This window comes from Sus scrofa, chromosome 8 (assembly GCF_054392235.1).
Source record: "Sus scrofa isolate SSC_HxYL_T2T_F1_AM1 chromosome 8, Sscrofa_HxYL_maternal_Yorkshire_Landrace_v2.0, whole genome shotgun sequence".
Taxonomy (NCBI): Eukaryota; Metazoa; Chordata; class Mammalia; order Artiodactyla; family Suidae; genus Sus; species Sus scrofa.
Window position 1 is genome coordinate 9022438 of NC_139390.1, and position 20153 is coordinate 9042590.

The following is a 20153-nucleotide window of genomic DNA, read 5'->3' on the forward strand; positions in this document are numbered from 1 at the left end:
ACAGGCAGAACACTGACATAAATCATAACAATATTTTTTTGGATTTGTCTCCTACAGCAAAGAAAAGAGTAAAAATAAACAAATAGGACCTATTTAAGTGTAAGTGTTTTTGCACAGCAAAGGAAACCACTGACAAAACAAAAAGACATCCCACTGAATGCAAGATAATATTTGCAAATGATATGACCAATAAAGAGTTAATATCCAAAATATATAAATATCTCACAGAACTCAACATCAAATAAGCAAAGACCTGACTTAAAAATGAGCAGAAAACCTAAATAGACATTTTTCCATTTGTTAGACAGATGGCCAACAGACACATAAAAAGATGCTCAACATCACTAATTATCAGAGCAATGAAAATCAAAATCACAATGAGGTATCACCTCACACCTGTCAGAAGGACTATCATCAAAACGACAACAAATAACAAGTGCTGGCGATGATGTGCAGAAAAGGTAACCCTTGTACACTGTTGGTGGGAATGTAAATTGGTACAGCCACTATGGAAAACAGTATGAAGATTCCTTAAATAATTAAAACAGAACTATCATATGATCCTGCAATTCCACTCCTGGGTATATAAGTGAAGAAAATGAAAACACTAATTTAAAAAGATACACACAATCCAATGTTCACAGCAGAATTATATATAATAGCCAAAATACAGAAGCAACCTAGTGTTCGTCAACAGATGAACGGATAAAGATGATGTGGGGTATGTATGTATGTGCAAACACAATGGGTATTAGCATGACATTTGCTATTTGCAATAACACAGATGGACCTAGAGAGTATTATGCATAGTGAAATAAGTCAGACAAAGACAAATACTGTATGTTATCACTTACATGCAGAATCTAAAAAATGAAATAAATGAATGAATATAACAAAAAGAAACAGATCACCAGATATAGAGATCAGGCTAGCAGTTACCAGTAGGAGAAAGGGAGGGGAGAGGGGCAAGGTAGGGCAGGGGATTAAGAGATACAAACAATGTATAAACTAAATAAGCTACAAGGATATACTGTACAGCACAAGGAATATAGCCAATATATTATAACTTTAAATGGAGCATAATCTACAAAAACATTCAATCACCATATTGCTTACCTGAAACGAGCATAATATTTTAAATAACTATACTTCAGAAAAAAAATGCTATTTCTAGAGCCCCAAAAAACACTTAAAAGTTGGTCCTCGTACCAGGGTGTGCCCAGCAAATACTAAGAATTCAATAAATCTTGGCTAGAATTACTGCTGTTGTTATTAGGTATAGGTACCTATTCATGAATATAGAAAATGAATTCTTAATAATCTAATAACTGAATGATAAAATGAACCTAAAAAACCATCTCTGCAAGACTAAGATGATAAGATTTCTTAAAATTTGATGACAATGAATAGGTTCAATCAAGCAGACTTACAACTAAACTCAGTTTGGATTATCATGTTTTAGGAACAGTAGGCGCTTATGATTGCCTAGTATAATCCCCTCATTTTACACATGAGGACCATCTTAAGTGATGAAATAAATTGCCAAGGTAATGTAGCTAGATAAAATGACAGTAGTAGGACAAAGTTTTCTGATGCCCACTCTAATGTGCTTTTAATCTACACTGGATTTATTCTACAATCACAGCAAACATAAATTAAAATAAATTACTAAAGGGACTTAAATTACTTTAACGAAAATCTCAAATCTTCTTTTCACAAAAAATGTTTTGTTAGCTATTATTTTATTTAAAATTAATTTATAATTTCTTCTAACACTTAAAATCAGAGATTCATCATAAAAGAAACAGAAGGCTGATTATGCTCCCCTTAGCATTTAATAAATGTTCTCTATCAGAACAATGAAAAGACAGATAATAATCATATAAACAGATTACTACGGCCAAAATGATTGCACAATTCCCCCAAAACAAACAAAACAAAACCACAAAACCCTTAACACTTCTCACTCTAAGTAAACTGTAATACTGTCAAAATGGCTTGTAGTAGACCATCTAAAAAAGATAACTATGAAACAATATAATAACATCACCGCAACAATTGTCAGGTGAAAAATGGTTTTTATTAACATTATGAAAAGGCACTGCTTTGACATTTTCTTCTCCAATATATCGGTCACAACACCAGTATGCATGGAAGCTTATGAAATTAATTAGAGGAAACTACTCAACCAATTAAACTTGAAATACTACCTAAATGTTTTTAAAGTACAGTAGGAGTATGATGTATCAGTAAGAGAACAGCTTTAAGCATACATATAAAAATACTCTCCCACTCAGTACACAAAATCTGATGCTATTAGTATCAGAATAAGATGCTATTAGCATCCCTCTAGTAAGTAAATAATCATTGCTCTATTTGACAAATTTACATGTAAAGAGAGGAAAAAGAAAAAAAGCAATAGTAATAGAGCTGTTAGATCCATCTGAAAAAGACACTTGGATCTGAGACTCTGGGATTACTATTCCCAGAACAAAAACAACCAAAGTATTAAAACAAATGGGGAAGGGGAAGAATGTTTTAATGCAGACTGTATAAACAGAAAGAACTTTTCAAATCCTCAGAACAGTTTTTGTTTATAAATTGTAAACTCCCTTAAGCAAACTGGCAATAGTAACTCACTCGTTCACATTGTCATAATACTGTAGATGATAAATTTTATAGAAGCTGAGATGAATCCTTAAAAACAGGAATCAAAGTAAATGCTACCTACTTCATAGTTTCACATTTCCACTCTCCAGATAAAATAAGAATTTTTGAACATCCAAAAGAGTCACAGCATAGGCAAGCACTTTCATGTAAATTCCAATGAAGTTCTTAAAGCTAGACATATAACCATCTCTTATACTCCTCTAGTACTAAGAATAAAGAATAGGGTTTTTTTAAAGCCTTGTGATAATTTTACTGAGAGCATCAGGAAAATTTTCAACTTAAAATTTACTTGTTTTACTAATACATTTCCACTGAGTTCAGGGAACACAACTTAGAGGGTACATTAAAATGTAACCTTTAAACCTCACAGTGTAAAACATCACTTCCTGGGCAGAGATAGTACTCCAAGAACAATCAATCACTGCTAAGAAGAATATACACTCAACATTGTTAATTAGTGTTGATGCACTCTTCTCTATGCCCTCATCTGTCATGAAGATTGTTTAAAAATCTGAGTTATTAGTCTTTATTTGGGAAAGGATCTGTTTAATATCTTTAAGAGTAGAAATCATTCATCCATCCACTCTGTACTGGAGCGTGATTATTCCTACTCCCAATACAAGTTACTGATAACTACCACCCCTCCACTAACTAAGAAGCTATAAATCAGGAAGGGGGCAGCTCCTATGCAACCCTGTTAATTTCTGTTTACAATCTATCCAACTGAGAATGTTAGCTAGTCAAGGGAGAAACTAGGTGATGGATCAGATAGTAGGAAAACATAACAGCTTAGAGATAGAAAATAACAAAATGACAAATTAAAATGCCACATGGTTATAAAACATGGATTGAACATAAAATTAAGCTTTAAAAAATTAATATTCCTGATTATTCAGTTCATTTTAATCTGAACCTTCCCTGAAATACTAAAAGAAAAATTTAAATTGTATTTGAGTACAGATCATGATTTTTCAATTAAGCACAAAAATTTTTTAATTTGCAAATAAAAAGTTGAAAGTGTAGGTTTCTACCATTAAGTAAAAGTCACAAAGTAGAAAAATGAAGCAAAATTCTTAATAGATTCCCTATATCTATGTATGTATTTTTCCTTATTAAGAAAACCATTTTTCCTGAATAACACATCCTAGGCCATAAACACTTCTAATTTTAACAGAGTCTTCATAAAAAGGCTTTTATTCATTCATTCAGGCACTATTCTAAGTGATGAAGTCCTTGGCTTTCACAGAGGTTAAGTTTTAGTGGATAAAGACAGACAAGAAACAAACAAGAAACAATATGAGATGACACTGAGACTATGCAGATAACTGAAACAGAGTGTCCTGAGAGAAAGTGACTTGATGACTCATTTTAGATTTGAGTGGTCAAGGAAGGCAACTCTGAGGAGATGACATTTAAGATTAGATCCAAATGACAAAATGGAGCCAGCCAAGCAGAGACCAGAATGAAAAGCATATCAAACGGAAGGAACCCTAACATACAAATTAACCTGGACTATTTTAGGAACAGAAAAAAAGACAAACGTGCCTTACACATATAGTGAACAAGAGAGTATTTAGTAGAAAATGAGGTCTGAGAGGCAGGTAGGAGCCAGATCGCCTAGTGCTCGATAAATTTGGATAAGGAGTTTGGATTTCATTCTAAGTGTGGTGAGAAAGCACTAGAGGGTTTTTTACAGAAAACACATGTATTATGATGTCCATTTGGGAACTGGATTATATGACAGCAAAGCCAGCAGCAGGAAAAACAGTCAGGAAGATAGCGCCATAGTTCACAAGAGAGAAGATGATGGTGTGTTAGGCCATGGTCAGGTCCACCTGCAATAAGCCCGTAATAGGTATACATATATTGAAAATTCTGAGGCTCTGCAGCACAGCCTCTGATCAAGTGAGAGTGCCTCAATGCTGAGAGAGCCAGAAAACCAGGTTTTAGGCTTGGTGGGTTTGGTTCCCTGAATTGCAGAAGCTGCCTTAGGTGGTAATACCATTGCTTCCAGGTGCTTATGTGGCTGTATCTGCAGCCTGTCAGACATCTCACTGCAGACATCCTCAAACTTCAATGAACTTCCATAAAACACACAGACTAAGGCAGATGACTCATCTTCTTTCCCATTTTGAAAGTTACTAGGAACAATTTTTTACCTCACTAGGGAAAAGTATGACCTTCTAATGAAAATCTGAACATAACTGTATTTATTAATCTCAACAATCAAACAATGCAAACAAAAGTCAGATTTTCACAAAACTTGAAGATGAAGAGAAAGAGAATAAAATTAAAACCAGTCATTTGGTATTTGCACTCTCTTTGGTTCAAATTTTGTGCAAGTTAACAATGGCTAGTTAAATACACGTATGGCACTCAAGAATGTTTGGTGAGGAGTTCCCATCATGGCTCAGCAGTTAACAAACCCAATTAGTATCCATGAGGACTCGGGTTCAATCCCTGGTCTTGCTAGTTGGGTTAAAGATCCATGAGCTGTGGTGTAGGTCAAAGATGCGGCTCAGATCCCACATTGCTGTGGCTGTGGCGAAGGCCAGCAGATGCAGCTCCAAGTCAATCCCTAGCCTGGGAACCTCTACATGCTGTGGGTACAACCCCAAAAAGACCAAAAAAAAAAGAATGTTTGCTGAATGAATGTCCAACCCAACACACAGAGAACTAGCACAGTAAAAAACAAGGAATTAAGTGGTACCAAAGAAATTCTCTAGGAACAATTTTCTTCAGGCTACTTTTATAAAATACCTACCCTCAGCTCTACTAATTTGAATCTGTTGATCTTTCTAACTGATCTTAACCACACTTGATTCTTCATTTAAAGTAAATAGTACAAAGAAAGAACACTAATATTTCATCGCCTTTTAGAATTGAATATACAATAATTTAAGTACAGTTGACCCTTGAGCAACATGAGTTTGAATGGCACAGATACACTTTACATAACAAAGAATGCAAACATGATCCAATGTTGGTTCAATCCATCAATTTAGACCCGTGGGTAAAGAGGAACCACATTTATAGAGAGAGGACTTTAAGTTACATGGGAATTTTTGGCTGCAGGAAAGAACCATGTCCCTAACCCTTGTGTTGTTCCAGGGTCAGATGCATTATTCACATTAGAGCATTATAAACTGAAACAATTACCTTACTCATTATCAATCTTATTTCATTAAAGCAAGTCTCTTCCTCTGCTCGCTGTATCAGTAACATACTTTAGTTACTCTTTATATTTAACCACAATAAAATGCAACTTTTACAAAAATAAACCCACAATTTGTCTTTACCTAAAACTATCCTCAATCCTCAGCCCAAATTTCTGAGTTTACTATATTTTAATAGAAAGCAAATGATTTTATAACTTGCTAATTATAAGCTCCTTCTATGGAACAAATTCACAGACAAACACACTGAATGGACATTTTCTCTCTATCCCATCCTTTTGCTAAACTTTGACTAAAAAGGTGGCTGTAAGAGACAGTATTTTCATAGCCTACACATACTCCTTTTCAATATACGCTTTCTACTCAAATTGAAAAGACTAGGACATAAAACTGAAGTTTTAAGAGCACATTTCGGTAGAAGATGACTCGGTAGATAGTGATCATAATAATCCAGTTTCAAATGTCTTCCCATCGTGTTTCTTTGGCTTCACCTTTAACCAAATATGTAAAGGCTGGGTTTTTTGGTTTGTTTGTTTTTGTCTTTTTAGGGCTGCGCCCGAGGCATATGGAGGTTCTCAGGCTAGAGGTCAAATCAGAGCTGTAGCCGACGTCCCAGGGCAGAGCCACAGCAACGCAGGATCAGAGCTGCATTCTCAACCTAGACCACAGCTCACAGCAACACCAGATCCATAACCCACTGAGCAAGGCCAGGGATCAAACCCGCAACCTCATGGTTCCTAGTCGGATTTGTTTGCACTGTGCCACAAGGGGAACTCCATAAAGGCTATTTTTTAATATGCTTATATCCCCCCAAAAGAAAATGCATGCATACCACTCTAACGCAACATTAACTTGGAAACACAAATTGTAAGATCATTCACTACATGATCAAAACGATCATATGAAACTAGGCCAGTGACAGATTACCGTAAATAATATCCAGGAAAATGTTCACCTATAATTGCTTAATTTTACATATAGAACATTCTGTGTGACTACATACTGTATTATATGATCTCATTCTGAAAGAAAGTATTACGAACACAGGAAAAGAATTAGAGCTAAGCCAAAAGTGAAAAAATTCTTTTGACTTCCATGCTACTAAGTCTCAAACATAACACAGTAATAATTTTTTGCATAAATTCATGTAACTTATATAAACATTTGTTTTTAAAACCTAGGAATGGCATCACCAGCACAGCCCAATGGTCCATCTAGTCTGACATCCTGTCTTGGACAGTAACCAATGACAGATGCCTCACAGGATAACATAAACACACACTGTATATAATTATGCACCACTACACCGTTACTCCATGTGGTAGATTATATCCTGAAAGAAATTAAAACAAATCCCAGCCCCTACCGTTCCCTACTCTAAAATTTCCCAAAAGGTAAAGGGAAACCTCCGATAAAGCACAAATTTAACTATAATACAACCAATGCTTTGGTGACATGACAAATGACTAAGAAATGATCTCCTAAAATGAAAAGTTGCACTAAGAAATAGAACTTAAGGTCATCAAATCTTCTGATTTGTAAAGGGAGAGTTCAATGAATTGAAAAGTATCTGATTCACTCAATTAGATCTATAAAACAGATGAGCCAAATTTAACTAAAGCTTAAAAAAAACCTGTATCATTTACCCATGCCATTCATTTTGTGATATATAATACCGTTTGCTAGAAAGTATTATAAAATTTATATTTTTAACTCTTCAGAGAAATGATATTCACACCTGTTTTGTAATGGTTTTAAAGTAAGGCTTGGATTTATTAAATGTTCATCTTAAGTATACAAAACCACATAATGAAGAAATCGTGGTTTGGTCCTTCAGGAAGTACTATTTCCTAAACAATTACAGACAAAAAGTACACTATATTTTTAAAGACTTTTGGAGAAGATAATTCTCTTGGTAGTATACTTGGGTATTGATTTAACAATGCCTATAGTCAGGAAACGGTTCCTGACCTGAACTCTCTGTGGTATAATTTAAATTCATTTTCTCTTCCTCTGACCTCAAATAAGTTGTAGAAGATTAGGTCATATCATCATATTTTACATATTTGAAGACCCTATTAAGGTTCTCTTTTCTAGGGTAACTGCACTGCAGGACTGTGAACCAAATAACAATCCTGCACTAAATTCGGTCTCACAATTTTTATATGCTGAATATTATGGCCCAAGAGACAGATCTCAAAAATTACTCACCCATCGTTTTTACTAGGCATGTTCCTCCCTAATACACTCTTTCTCCAAAAAACATATATATATACATACTTAAGAACCTCAAAAATTCAGAAAAGAGAGGAGAACAAGGAACAATGCACACAAAATTCCATGCAAACACTGCTTTCTTCCCTAGAACAGGGTACCGTTTAATGAAATGTATCTCTCAATATATCTCTGGGACAGAGCTGAAGCTGCAGTGCAATATCATAAAATCTGCAGCTGTGTTGCTGTTCTTAATGGTCCACACTGCTTCCTTCGACCACAGGAAGCCAAAACATACACTGTCAGAACAGAACTTACCTTAACAAGGAATTGGTCAAAGCAGCAGAGCAGTTACGACAGATCAAGCATCAAAACTGTTACTGAAAAGATTGTACACATCTTTAGGAATTTTGTCCTCAAGCAACCTGCACACTCCAAGAAAGCAGTATCTATTTATGTTTCCAAACACGAAAATTTTTTTAGGAATAAAAACTACAGGATAAGCAGATAAACTTTACTATACATAAGTAAACATTAATAACTTACTTTTATTGCCCACCAAGGCAACCAGTGGCTGAGTTTCCGACTCCTCACTCACTTTCTTCACCACAGAATACCAATCTTCTAAGTTCTCAAAGCTTTGATGATTTGTAATATCATATACCAAAAGGATTCCCTGTCACAAGAATTAGAGAATATTTCTAATATTCCACTTTAAAAAAATTACTAATACTGAATATTCTTAAGTAACAGATATGTCTAGTCCAGAGTAAAAATACAAACATGGACTGTATCTGATTTCAATTTGGTTATTAGCAGACAGATAATACTAAATGTCTTCATTCAAGATAAATCCAGCAATTAAGATACAAGGCAAGCTAAAGAATAATTTTAGCATACTGTAAGTGGTCCCCCAATAAGATATCTGAGATGTACTTGGTAAGTTACAATAAATAAAAGAAAATCCTATCACAGAGGTGGAAAAAGCTACAAGGTCTACTATTCTGCTTGTCACTTCCATGAAGTCAAACATTTAAACCTTTCTGTAAATAACCATCTGCTGCTCTCCTTTTTAAATACTTTCAAAAATGGAGATTCCATGACATCCCTTGATAGTCAATTTCAGTGTTTAACACAATTTTCTTTAAATAAGTCGATTTCCTCTTTTGGTTCTCTGTGCATCTGGAGAACAACGTGAGAGCGTATTACTTGTAATAACCCTTCATGTACTTGAAGATAGTTAAGTAACTCCTTTACCATCTCCTTTCCAGAATAAACAAACTCAATTCCTTAAACTTGCCTCAAAGGACCTATTTTCTATCCCTTTAATCATAGTTGTTGGTTCTTCCCAGGACATGCTACATACAGTTTTTTGACATCCTCTTTAAAATAAGCAATGTAAAACTGGACATGATACTGTAATAAGAGCCTGAACAAAGCCAAATATAACAGAGGGATTGCTTCCTGCTCTTATAGATCATATTCTTTTTAATATATCCTATTATTTTGTGTGGGAAGGAGAAGAAGTATGTACACACAGAAAAATAATAGTGCCACATTCTTGACTCTCATCCAATCTGTGGTCAAACACTTAATACAAAGCTCTGCATATAAGTCTGAACCCTAATGGTATTTTTATCTCCTTAAGTTTTAATCATAAATGCTGACTACTTTTTTACACCTACTATTTACCAAACAGATACCTGGATCTTTTCAATAATCCCCACAACAATCATCCAAGACTGGTATTATTATCCTCTTTTTACTAGTAAACATGAAGTCACATGGAGCCAGGATCTGAATCAAGGACTGAATGAATATAAAGTCCACTCATTCATTCTACAAACATTTGTCTACCAACTATATGCCAAGCATTGTGCTGGATACCAGGGATATGAACTCCAACCTCAAAGAACCCTCAGTCTTGCAACAAAGCCAGGCACATAGACAAGTGTATAACACAGAAGGCATGGCCAATGATAAACATTACTCAACCAGTTCCAGGCAGAGCAGCCTTGAGGAAAGGAAGAGAGAGTGTTATCTGTAGCATTTGCCAATTTCTGCAATGTACTTACCTGTGGCCATTTTCAAGCTACCAGTGTCACTTGACTGAACACACTTAGGTAGGACACCACTACACAGCATTTCCGCTATACAGATATACTCAACATAAATAACCACAACAGCATGAATCACAGAAATATATAGTAAAATAATTAATGACTGATGCATTTAGATCATACAAATCTTTTTTAATATAATTTATGAGTTTATACATAATTTTTAATCATGAATGTATTCGACAACCAGCTCACAAAAATTTCCAAAAAGTTAACAACTGACTCTCCCAAACCGGTATAAGCCTACTACTATTATGACCTTCCAGTACTATGCTCTTTTTTTCCAGTTTTATTGAGAAATAATTGACATACATCACTGAACAAGTTTCGGGCATACAGCATGATGGTTTAATTTATATAAATCACATGTTCTTTTATTAAACTACACTGGCCCCCAAGTCATTCAGCTTCTCTGGGTCTCAGGTAGTTTGCCTCTAAAATTAATCACAGAGTAAAACAGTTTCTAAGATTTCTTTCAGTTCAATTATTCTACAATTTTTATGCAAAATCACATCTCTGATTTATTTCAGGAACTTATAAATCTATTTTTGTCTGTCTCCCCAAATACTCTGAAATAATGCCCAGTGCAGAAGTATTTGAGAAATGAGCATATTCCCACTTTTCTTATTAAGAATAATGTCTCGGAATTGGCCTCTCAACAAAGCCAGTATTCAATCTATTAACTCCAACCGCAGTTGACATGAGCGATACAACATATTACGTTAAAAGAGCTCTGTCCTAGAAGAGCTCTGTCAGATTGCCTTTGGACTGCAGTCCTCACCCACCTATATGATACCTGCCAGGCCTGAGCGATTAAGCATAATAATAAAAATAAACTTACTTTAAAACTAACATCCTACATAATTGCTGGGAACTTTTCCTGCTATTATTCTGAACTAATATGAATCACATTTTGAAGACAACTTTGAGGTAGTTTATACTCTCATAAACTGAGTCTTGACCTATGAGCCTCTTAAACCTTAAAATCTTTAGAATTTAGAACCCTTCTAGTTAATATATTAAAATATTCATCTCAGGAGTTCTCACTGTGGCTCATCAGGTTAAGAATGCAACATAGGTGTTCACGTCGTGGCTCAGTGGTTAACAATCCGACTAGGAACCATGAGATTTTGGGTTCAATCCCTGGCCTCGCTCAGTGGGTTAAGGATCCCGTGTTGCTGTGCCTGTGGCGTAGGCCGGCGGCTACAGGTCCAATTAGACCCCTAGCCTGGGAACCTCCATATGCCGCAAGCGCAGCCCTAGAAAAGACAAAAACAAAAAAAACCAACATAGTGTCCGTGAGGATGCAGGTTCAATTCCTGCGTTAACGATCCTGCATTGCTGCAAGCTGTGATGTAGCTTGCAGATGTGCCTCAGATCTAGGGTTGCTGCGGCTATGGTGTAGGCCAACAGCTACAGCTCCAATTTGCCCCCTAGCCTGGGAACTTCCATATGTCACAGGTGCGGCTGTAAAAACGAATAAACAAATAATTTTAAAAATATTCATCTCAACATGGGTCAATATCTGAACAGAACAGAATATATACAAATAACATGGCCAGCATCTCTTGATAATCAGTACTAGACCAGAGATACAGGATAAAAATTAAATACCACCGATTTAGACCAGGAGTTAGTAAACTATGGCCCCCAGGTCAAATTCTGCTCAAAGCCTATATATGTAAATAAATTATTGAAACAGAGTTGCACTCACTTCAGTATTATTAATGGCTGTTTCTGCACTATGACTGCAGAGCTGAGTAGCTGCACCAGAGACAGTATGCCCTGCAAAACCCAAAATATTTTCTATTGCAAAAAGTTTGCCAATTTCTCATCTAAACCAATATGCCCCAGTATTCTTCAGTCAGCAATATCTATGAATTGTCCTGGACTTATAAAAAAGATAGAAGGATAAACAGCTTTTCATTAATCTAGCCACCTACCAAGCCAAACATCTATCAGTTCATATATCTCTTTCTCAATACTACTTAATGTAAAAATTATGATTTTATCTTTGCTCCTAACAAGACAATTTTGTACCAGTTTTGACATACACCAATGTGCTGAATATCTGACAAGGGAAAATGAGAAAACCAAAGACATTAACATACAAAAGAACTTCTAGGAGTTTCCTGATGGCTCAGGAACTTCAATTCCAAAACCGCAAGTATTTTTTCTCCCTGATTTATACAACAAATAATCTCCTTCAGTTTTTAATTACATAGAGAAATGAATGAAATCATATAGATTATACAACTGTCATAACAACGTATACTTTGCTATTTAAGTACAACCTGTAAGAAGGAACACTAGTGCAAGAGAGGTCTGTAAAGACAGTTGGTTATAAATTGGCAAAAATCCAACTAAAGAATTTGTAGTAAAAGACAGCAGAGATTCTCAGGGAGTCCAACTTTGAGATGTGCTCTCTCCCCAGATGTCATTCAGGCACCGTGTCCTTTTGTTAGTGGTCAACAGGGTGGCTCAGCTGTGGGGGGCACTGGCACACAATAGTAGTTGTGTTTTACCTCACAAATGACTACATTTCATTGAGTTTATGCTCAGTAGAGCAGTGTTTGCAAACCACTTAGATTCCAGAAGGGAAAAAGCTACAAAAACGAAACATCCAGTCCTTCTCTGAGGTTTGTTATTAGCCTCTGTTAGCCACAGGTTACAGAGCATTAAACACTACGTACTGTGTGTTTGCTCGTAACCACTATGCAAAATAGCCTATAACATCTTTCTGAAGACTCCTCGAAAATTTTAATTTAAAATCTAGGAATTTAACTGGGACAGAAGTCCTAAAACTACTTCTTGACAAAATGCCTAATTCTTTCTTGGATTTCAATTCAATTCCATTTCAACCAACACTATTCAACACACTATCACTAAAATTTAAGGCTACCAATAGGGAAAAAGTGAAGAGGATAAAATAATCAGTTTTATTTAGATCTAAATTAATATCCAGCCTAAAAATAAGCTTCTTCCTGTATGATAAGAAATGCTTTAAAAAAAATAGATTCGTAGCTTAATAGCCCAGATATGTGTAAGATAATTCCTTCTAGACACATAAGTTAGAGAACCTAAAACAAAGTTCTAAACAATACATTATACTGATGCCCTCAAAACAGCCTGTCAAAACATTTCTTAAAGATTTCTATCCTGTAGCACAAAAATTCAAGTATTTATGAGGTGGGCAATATACAGCATCTACAACGACTCTAGAAACAGTAGAGACGTACTTTGAAGAATACTTATATAATTATATAAAGTTATTAAATGCTATTAAAATGTTTATGAAAGCACTGTTTCTTAAAAGAATTGTCTCCCTCAATTTATGGTGGTGAACTGTAGTCAGAGCTTCTCTGACCTGGGTGAAAATTTTACATATATTTCAACAAAAGAAACCACTGGAAAATATACTTTATTGTATTTTACATAGCACTTAATTTAGAATCTCTGGAAAGCAGAGAACATTTATATTATCATTAATTTATGACAACTCATTTTATCACCTCGGAACTCCTACTTTCCTGGGACAATCTCATGAAAATGTTCGTGTACTTCCTAGAAATACTCTACTATATATATATATATTTTTTTTTTTTTGTCTTTTTGCCTTTTCTAGGGCCACTCCCACGGCACATGGAGATTCCCAGACTAAGGGTCTAATAGGAGCTGTAGCCACTGGCCTACAGAGCCACAGCAATGAGGGATCCAAGCCGCGTGCAACCTCATGGTTCCTAGTCAGATTCATTAACCACTGTGCCACGACAAGAACTCCAACTACTACCTTTTTTTTAATAAAACAGGGTATTTGCTTTACAGAGATTGTAAGGCATAAACAATGGAAGGCACTGTCAGAAGAGAAAAAAATCAACATGTACCTTCCAAAGAGAAATCTTATGTGACAGTCTTTCTCCCAAAATATGAGGTATGTTAGAAAAGAATTGAGATATTTTAATAAACTCAATTATTTCAAAAAAGATGGAGATTTTTTAAATTTCTACAAATTTGCCATTGATGTCTGCTGACTTTAAGCAGCTATGTAACAGCATAAAACACGCTGTAAAGAACAGATGTGATGAGTTCCCACTGTGACACAGTGGGTTAAGAATCCAACTGCAGAGGCTTGGGTCCCTGCAGAGGAACAAGTTCAATCCCCAGCCCAGCGCAATGAGTTAAAGAATCCTGCATCACTGCAACTGCATATAGGTCATGTTGTGGCTCAGATTCAATTCCTGGCCCAGGAATTTCCATATGCTGCAAACGCAGCCATAAAAAAGGGACTGATCTGAGGGGATGGTCACACAACATTGTGAAGGTACTAAACACCACTTGCCATATACATTAAAAATGGTTTTATATTACGTAAATCTCACGTCAACATTAATTTCATATATTAATTTTATAATATTAGTAAAATTTAAATTTGTATAAATCAAATCTTTGAATGATTTGAAGTTAAGGTAAAATTAAGAGAGCCCAATCCATAAGCATTATCTTTCCCTAATTTTTAGGTGAAGAAAAATTTATCAACTGTATGTTATATTACTATCTACTCTGATGCATAAACTCTTCCTGTTCTCCACTAACTCTAGACAAATGCATAAAACCATAAAAAGCTATTCTACTTGACATTCAGAGTCAAATATTAGAAGGCTGACTAATCTAGTTTTCATTTTTTTAACCCAATATGTGTCCTTGAAAATAGATTTTAATGGAGCAAAGAGGAAAAAGATTGCTATTTTCGAATCCCATCTTACAACTGGGCGAATGAAACAAAGACTGTGGCTTCCCACATGTCTCTGGCCAGCAATTTTTCTTTAGCTTAATATCTCCTTTAAACATAATCAGTTTAAAAGAGAAACAAACAACAATGAAAAATCCAGACACAAAAATCTAAGACATATTTTTTAAGAGAAACATTAACAGGTATAAAGTATCAAGTCATACGGTCACACATGAAAATGAACAGAAATATTTTCCAGGAGACAAAGAACAATGTAGAAGAAAAGGGAAAGAAGTGTTCTAAGAGCCAAGTCTATATAACAATAATGCAAAAAACAAACCTCTAGGCCCTTTATACATGATTAAAAACCATATAAGCCTCATCCTTCTCTGACCACTTTAGAAAATAATTTAGAATCTATCTTCCATCCAAAATGAAGGAAATGTTATTTGTTAAACATTAAACGTCAGGGAGTTCCCATTGTGGCTCAGCAGGTTAAGAACCTGACTGGCATCCATGAGGATGTAGGTTCAATCCCTGGCCTTACTCAGGAGGTTAAGGATCCGGCATTGCCTCAAGCTGCAGCATAGGTCAAAGATGCGGCTCAGAACTGGCATGGCTGTGGACAGGCTGGCAGCTGCAGCTGTGATTTGACCCCTAGCCTGGGAACTTCCTTATGCCACAGGTACAGCCATAAAAAAAAAACAATCAAAATTCCTATAGTAGAGTGCTTAAAATTCTCTGTCCTCATCCTCTAGATTCATTTCTTATGACCAAGACAGTTCATATAACCAGGTTATGATTCTCCACTTAAAACATCAAACTCTAATAAAGAAGTAAGTGAGGATTTTATAAATATTATCCCCCAAGACCTTATGATATGAAAGATACCCACTAATTAAAAGTAGAAGAAAAAGCAAAAACGGCATGTCAGTAATTAATTTTAAGTATGTTAATTACTAATATATTTGCTATTTGTATCATAATTTCAAAACTTATAAATTATGTCTATATAAGCTCATATTGCCAAAGAATTTTTATTTAATTATTCAAGTGGTTTTTCTTACTCTACACAGATTTCTTTCTGAAACGACACCATACAAGACTATCATGTTAGGGAGTTCCCATCATGGCGCAGCAGAAACATCCAACTAGGAACTATGAGGGTGTGGGTTCGATCCCTGGCCTCGCTCAGTGGGTTAAAGATCCGGCATTGCCATGACTGTGATGTAGGCTGTAGACGCGGCTCGGATCCCACATTGCCATGGCTCTGGTATAGGCCGATGGCTACAGCTCCAATTCGACCCCTAGCCTGGGAATCTCCATATGCCACGGGAGTGGCCCTAGAAAAGACAGAAAGACAAAAAAAAAAAAAAAAAAGACTATCATGTTAAAATATTGTGTGTGCTTCATATATACAGTCATAGTTTTCTGATACAGTATATTGATATACTTACTAAATCTGAACTATATATACATATTTAATAGACTAATACATAGTACAAAAATATATAGACATATAAATATGTTTTTGTCCTTATAACTTAAAATGAAATTAACTTTTTTCCCTACTATAATTTTCATTTAATTTATATATTCTATAAGTAGTCAATATGACCCAATCAGTTAGTAAAATCAAAATATCATTTATCACTGCATGTATTCAACTGCTGACAACAATAATAGTAATATAAATAACATATGAAAACTATTGGAGTCACCTGGTTCCCTGACCCAAATCATTCCAAACATGATTTGGGGGGATGATGAAATCAAAGGATCGGCATAAATATAAAATTAGTCTCTCTATATATCAGATAAAAATCAAGGTAGAAAAAGAATGCGTGTGTGTGTGTGTGAGTACCTCCTTGTGTGTGTCTGTGAGGGACATATTTTCAGTACTGGAATTCACAGAATTCATTTCATACCTGTGCTCCATAGATATATTTATCCAGCATTTTGCCTCCAATTGTCTGTCCTCCTATGTCCCAAACTTGAAGAGTAACATTCAAGTTTCCTGGAATATAAAAATAAGAATACAAAAAAAGTTAAGTAACAATATAACAACTGAATACAGTTTTACAAAACATTAGGTCACAATGATAAACTCTGGACCTAATTTGTCTTTTATTCTGCACGTTCACCTGGTCACATATCTGGAATTGTTAAATAATATTGTCAAAAGAGATCAAAGTGGGGAATTTAGGTTTAGACCTTACTCCATTTCCAAGAAACCACATTTATAATCACTTACACAACAAAAGAAAATAAAGAAAGCTTTAATTCATAAACTTCTAAACCTTAAATAAAATTTTTCCTTTTTTTTTTTTTTTTTTTTTGGCTTTTGTCTTTTTAGGGCTGCACCCATGGCATATGGAAGTTCCCAGGCTAGGGGTCTAATCGGAGCTACAGCTGCCAGTCTATGTCACCGCCACAGCAATGCCAGATCTGAGCCATGTCTGCAACCTACACCACAACTCATGGCAATGCCGGATCCTTAACCCACTGTTCAAGGCCAGGGATGAAACCCGCAACCCCATGGTTCCTAGTCGGATTCATTTCTGCTGCACCATGATGGAAACTCAACCTTAAATAAAATTTCTTAAATATAAAATAGAATGACAAAGCATTTGTATGTAGGGTAAGAAATATAATTTAAAAATAAAAAATGAACTTTATATACTAACCTATCCTATTGTATAAAGAGAATTTTGGTATAAGTTCTAAACACTACAGTTTCTAAAACTTACAGATTAACAATAGACTAAAAAAATGGTCCCAGACTTTCAAATGAATTTTTAAATTTGAATATCAGCTACTACACACAAATAGTAAACATAATTCAAAAGTTACATGTTTTCAAACTTAACCTATAAAATAAAACCATATTTGACAGCCCTCGTCAGAACTGATGCAGGATATACACCCAGTATATCACTAAATATTAGGATGCATTGAAGCCTGTGCAGAGCATTTCAATGAAACCAATTATATTTTCATAACATATAATATTATATAATAATATGCCTTCATAAAAGTGTAACAAATCTCTTCCCCATACAAGTATTATAAAAGCATTCTAAAATACTAAAAGACAATCTTTGAAATTTTTTGCCTATGTTGCAAAATATTTACTTGATTAAAAAATTATGAGAAGTTATTTTCTATTCTTAATGCAATTAGTGACTAAACTATAAAATTTAAAGACCACGTCTGATATGTTCTGCAAGTTTAATATTTCAAACTATTTCTCCTAATAAAAGTATGCGGTTTTCTCCAAAGGTAGACAAAATTTCAATTAGCACCTTCAAAACGAGCTCCACACCAAAAATGTATCTTTCTGAATGATTTGCAAATCAGGAAAACTCAAAACTAGTCTCACTTCAAAAACAAACAAAAAGATGATATTGACATGAATTTTTATACCAATGGAGAACACTAAAATCGGGGAACGTCAGTCACACCATTCAACTTTGCAACTGAAAAGGAAAGTAGGACACCAGATTAACCAGCCAAGTTCTACCCTTAACTCTAAATTTCGTTGGGTTTGCATCACAACCTCTCCATTATTTGGATGTAGGTCTGTTCCATCTGCCAACGTGCAGAGGATTTACACGAGGAACTCCCATTAGCATTAATAAGAGCTACTGAGGTTAATCACCCATCATCACTCCCACATACACATACTTTCAACGCTCACAGTAATGACTGAAAAGTTCTTAAAGCTCTATGAATACAAAAACCAAAATGTCACAGGCCAAGACTCAGCCAACAACTTGTGTAAACCCAATTTCTTAAAAATCTAAAATCCACATTCAAAGTTCATTCTCCTACAATGTTGTCTCAAGCAGGTGAGAAAGTGCTATTGTTACTTGAAGTGTATCAAAGAGTTTCAGAGATCCCAAGATAAACAGGCGATACTCTATCCATTTTACTCATAAAACTCCTTACAGTTACGTGTTTACTTCAAAAAACAGTACTTAACAATATTAAACTTTTTTGAGTAAAATTTTAGGCAACACTTAATAGAAAGCATTTAATCCCATTTTCTTCAAAGCCATTAAATTCTTATCACTTAACTTCATATCAAGAAATATAAAGTATTTTTCCTTTAAGTTTCGATATTTAGTTCTGATATTCAGATCCCATCTTATCTATAACTTTAAAAACATGATCTTCATCACATGTTTCAAACTCTAACTTCATCATTTCAAGACTCTAAATCGCTTATTCAACTGCCTCCCATCTAAGAGGTTTATATTCATGTCTTTGAGTATATTTTTAAATCCATACCTTTCCAAATAAACACTGTTTTTCTTGGTTGGTTTGTTTTTCTTTAACGTACATATTCAGTGCCTCAGATAAAAATAGGTATGCACTAATAACCCACTAATCACAATGCTAGCAAAAAAAAAAAAAAACCTACAAACTTTTGCTATCATTATAGCTTCAGCAAATGATATTAACTTCATAGTTACTTCATACATCTCAAAATAAATTTTTAACTTCCACATTTGAAACTTATTAAAAAATAAATAAGTGGCAGTTCCCTATTTGGCAAACAAAATAACACAGAATTCAAATCAATATTCCTTTTAGTTCTTACAAGCAAAAACGTATGAGGTGTTCCAGTATATATTCAGAATGACAGGTCTATAAAGCTACGTAAGAATTTTCAAATAATATTGAAAATTTTTAAAAATCAAGAATTCATTTAACATAAATTTCTAAATAATAAAGAATGTTAAGGAAATTGTCAGCAATCTAATCTCAAATGCAAAATGCTAGAATAGTCCTGCTCCTCTGTAAGAAATTACATTTAACTTGTGGAAAAAATAAATAAATAAATGAGGCGACAAAATACAGGTAAGTTGCTCTCGGTATGAATCAAAGCCACCAAGAGGATTCAACAGTGACCTTGTAAAAGTACACTTGGTGCCTTGGTTAACCTTACTTAAAGTGCTGCAGCGTCAGGATGGAACTAAAAACACAAGTCTGCCCACTTCTTGTACTAAAGACTTAAAAATCTTTTTCACAGTAGAACGCTGTTTACTGGACTGTACCCACAAGCTTCCTGAAAGTATTTTGACTAAGGTTCTTAAGAAGCTCTATCAGCAGAATCTCTGACTAACAGATACACTATTTTAAGCAGTAAAATCTGCACAGTGGTTGCATCCAGACTATACAGCATACCAGATCATGAAATACACTAAAACGGATGAGTATTTGCAAAGTAATGACCTT

The 20153-nt window shown here is 34.8% G+C and overlaps 1 protein-coding gene across 50 annotated transcripts in view; it reads right to left on the reverse strand.

Annotated features, from left to right (window-relative positions):
* The window catches only part of RAB28 (RAB28, member RAS oncogene family), a 561352-nt gene that overhangs the window by 534217 nt on the left and 6982 nt on the right, over nt 1–20153 (reverse strand). For 47 of the 50 annotated variants that reach the window (XR_014811799.1, XR_014811795.1, XR_014811792.1 and 44 more), the window contains exons 3-4: nt 16838–16926; nt 8607–8736 (exon numbers count right to left, since the gene is read on the reverse strand). Coding sequence is in view for 10 of the 50 variants with exons in the window: in XM_084970629.1 (XP_084826755.1) it covers nt 8607–8736; nt 16838–16926 (219 nt within the window). In the remaining 40 variants the exon portion in view is untranslated. Of the gene's footprint in view, nt 1–8378; nt 8441–8606; nt 8737–16837; nt 16927–20153 lie in introns of all 50 variants that reach the window. The other 3 variants (XR_014811812.1, XR_014811811.1, XR_014811810.1) reach the window with 2 other exon arrangements.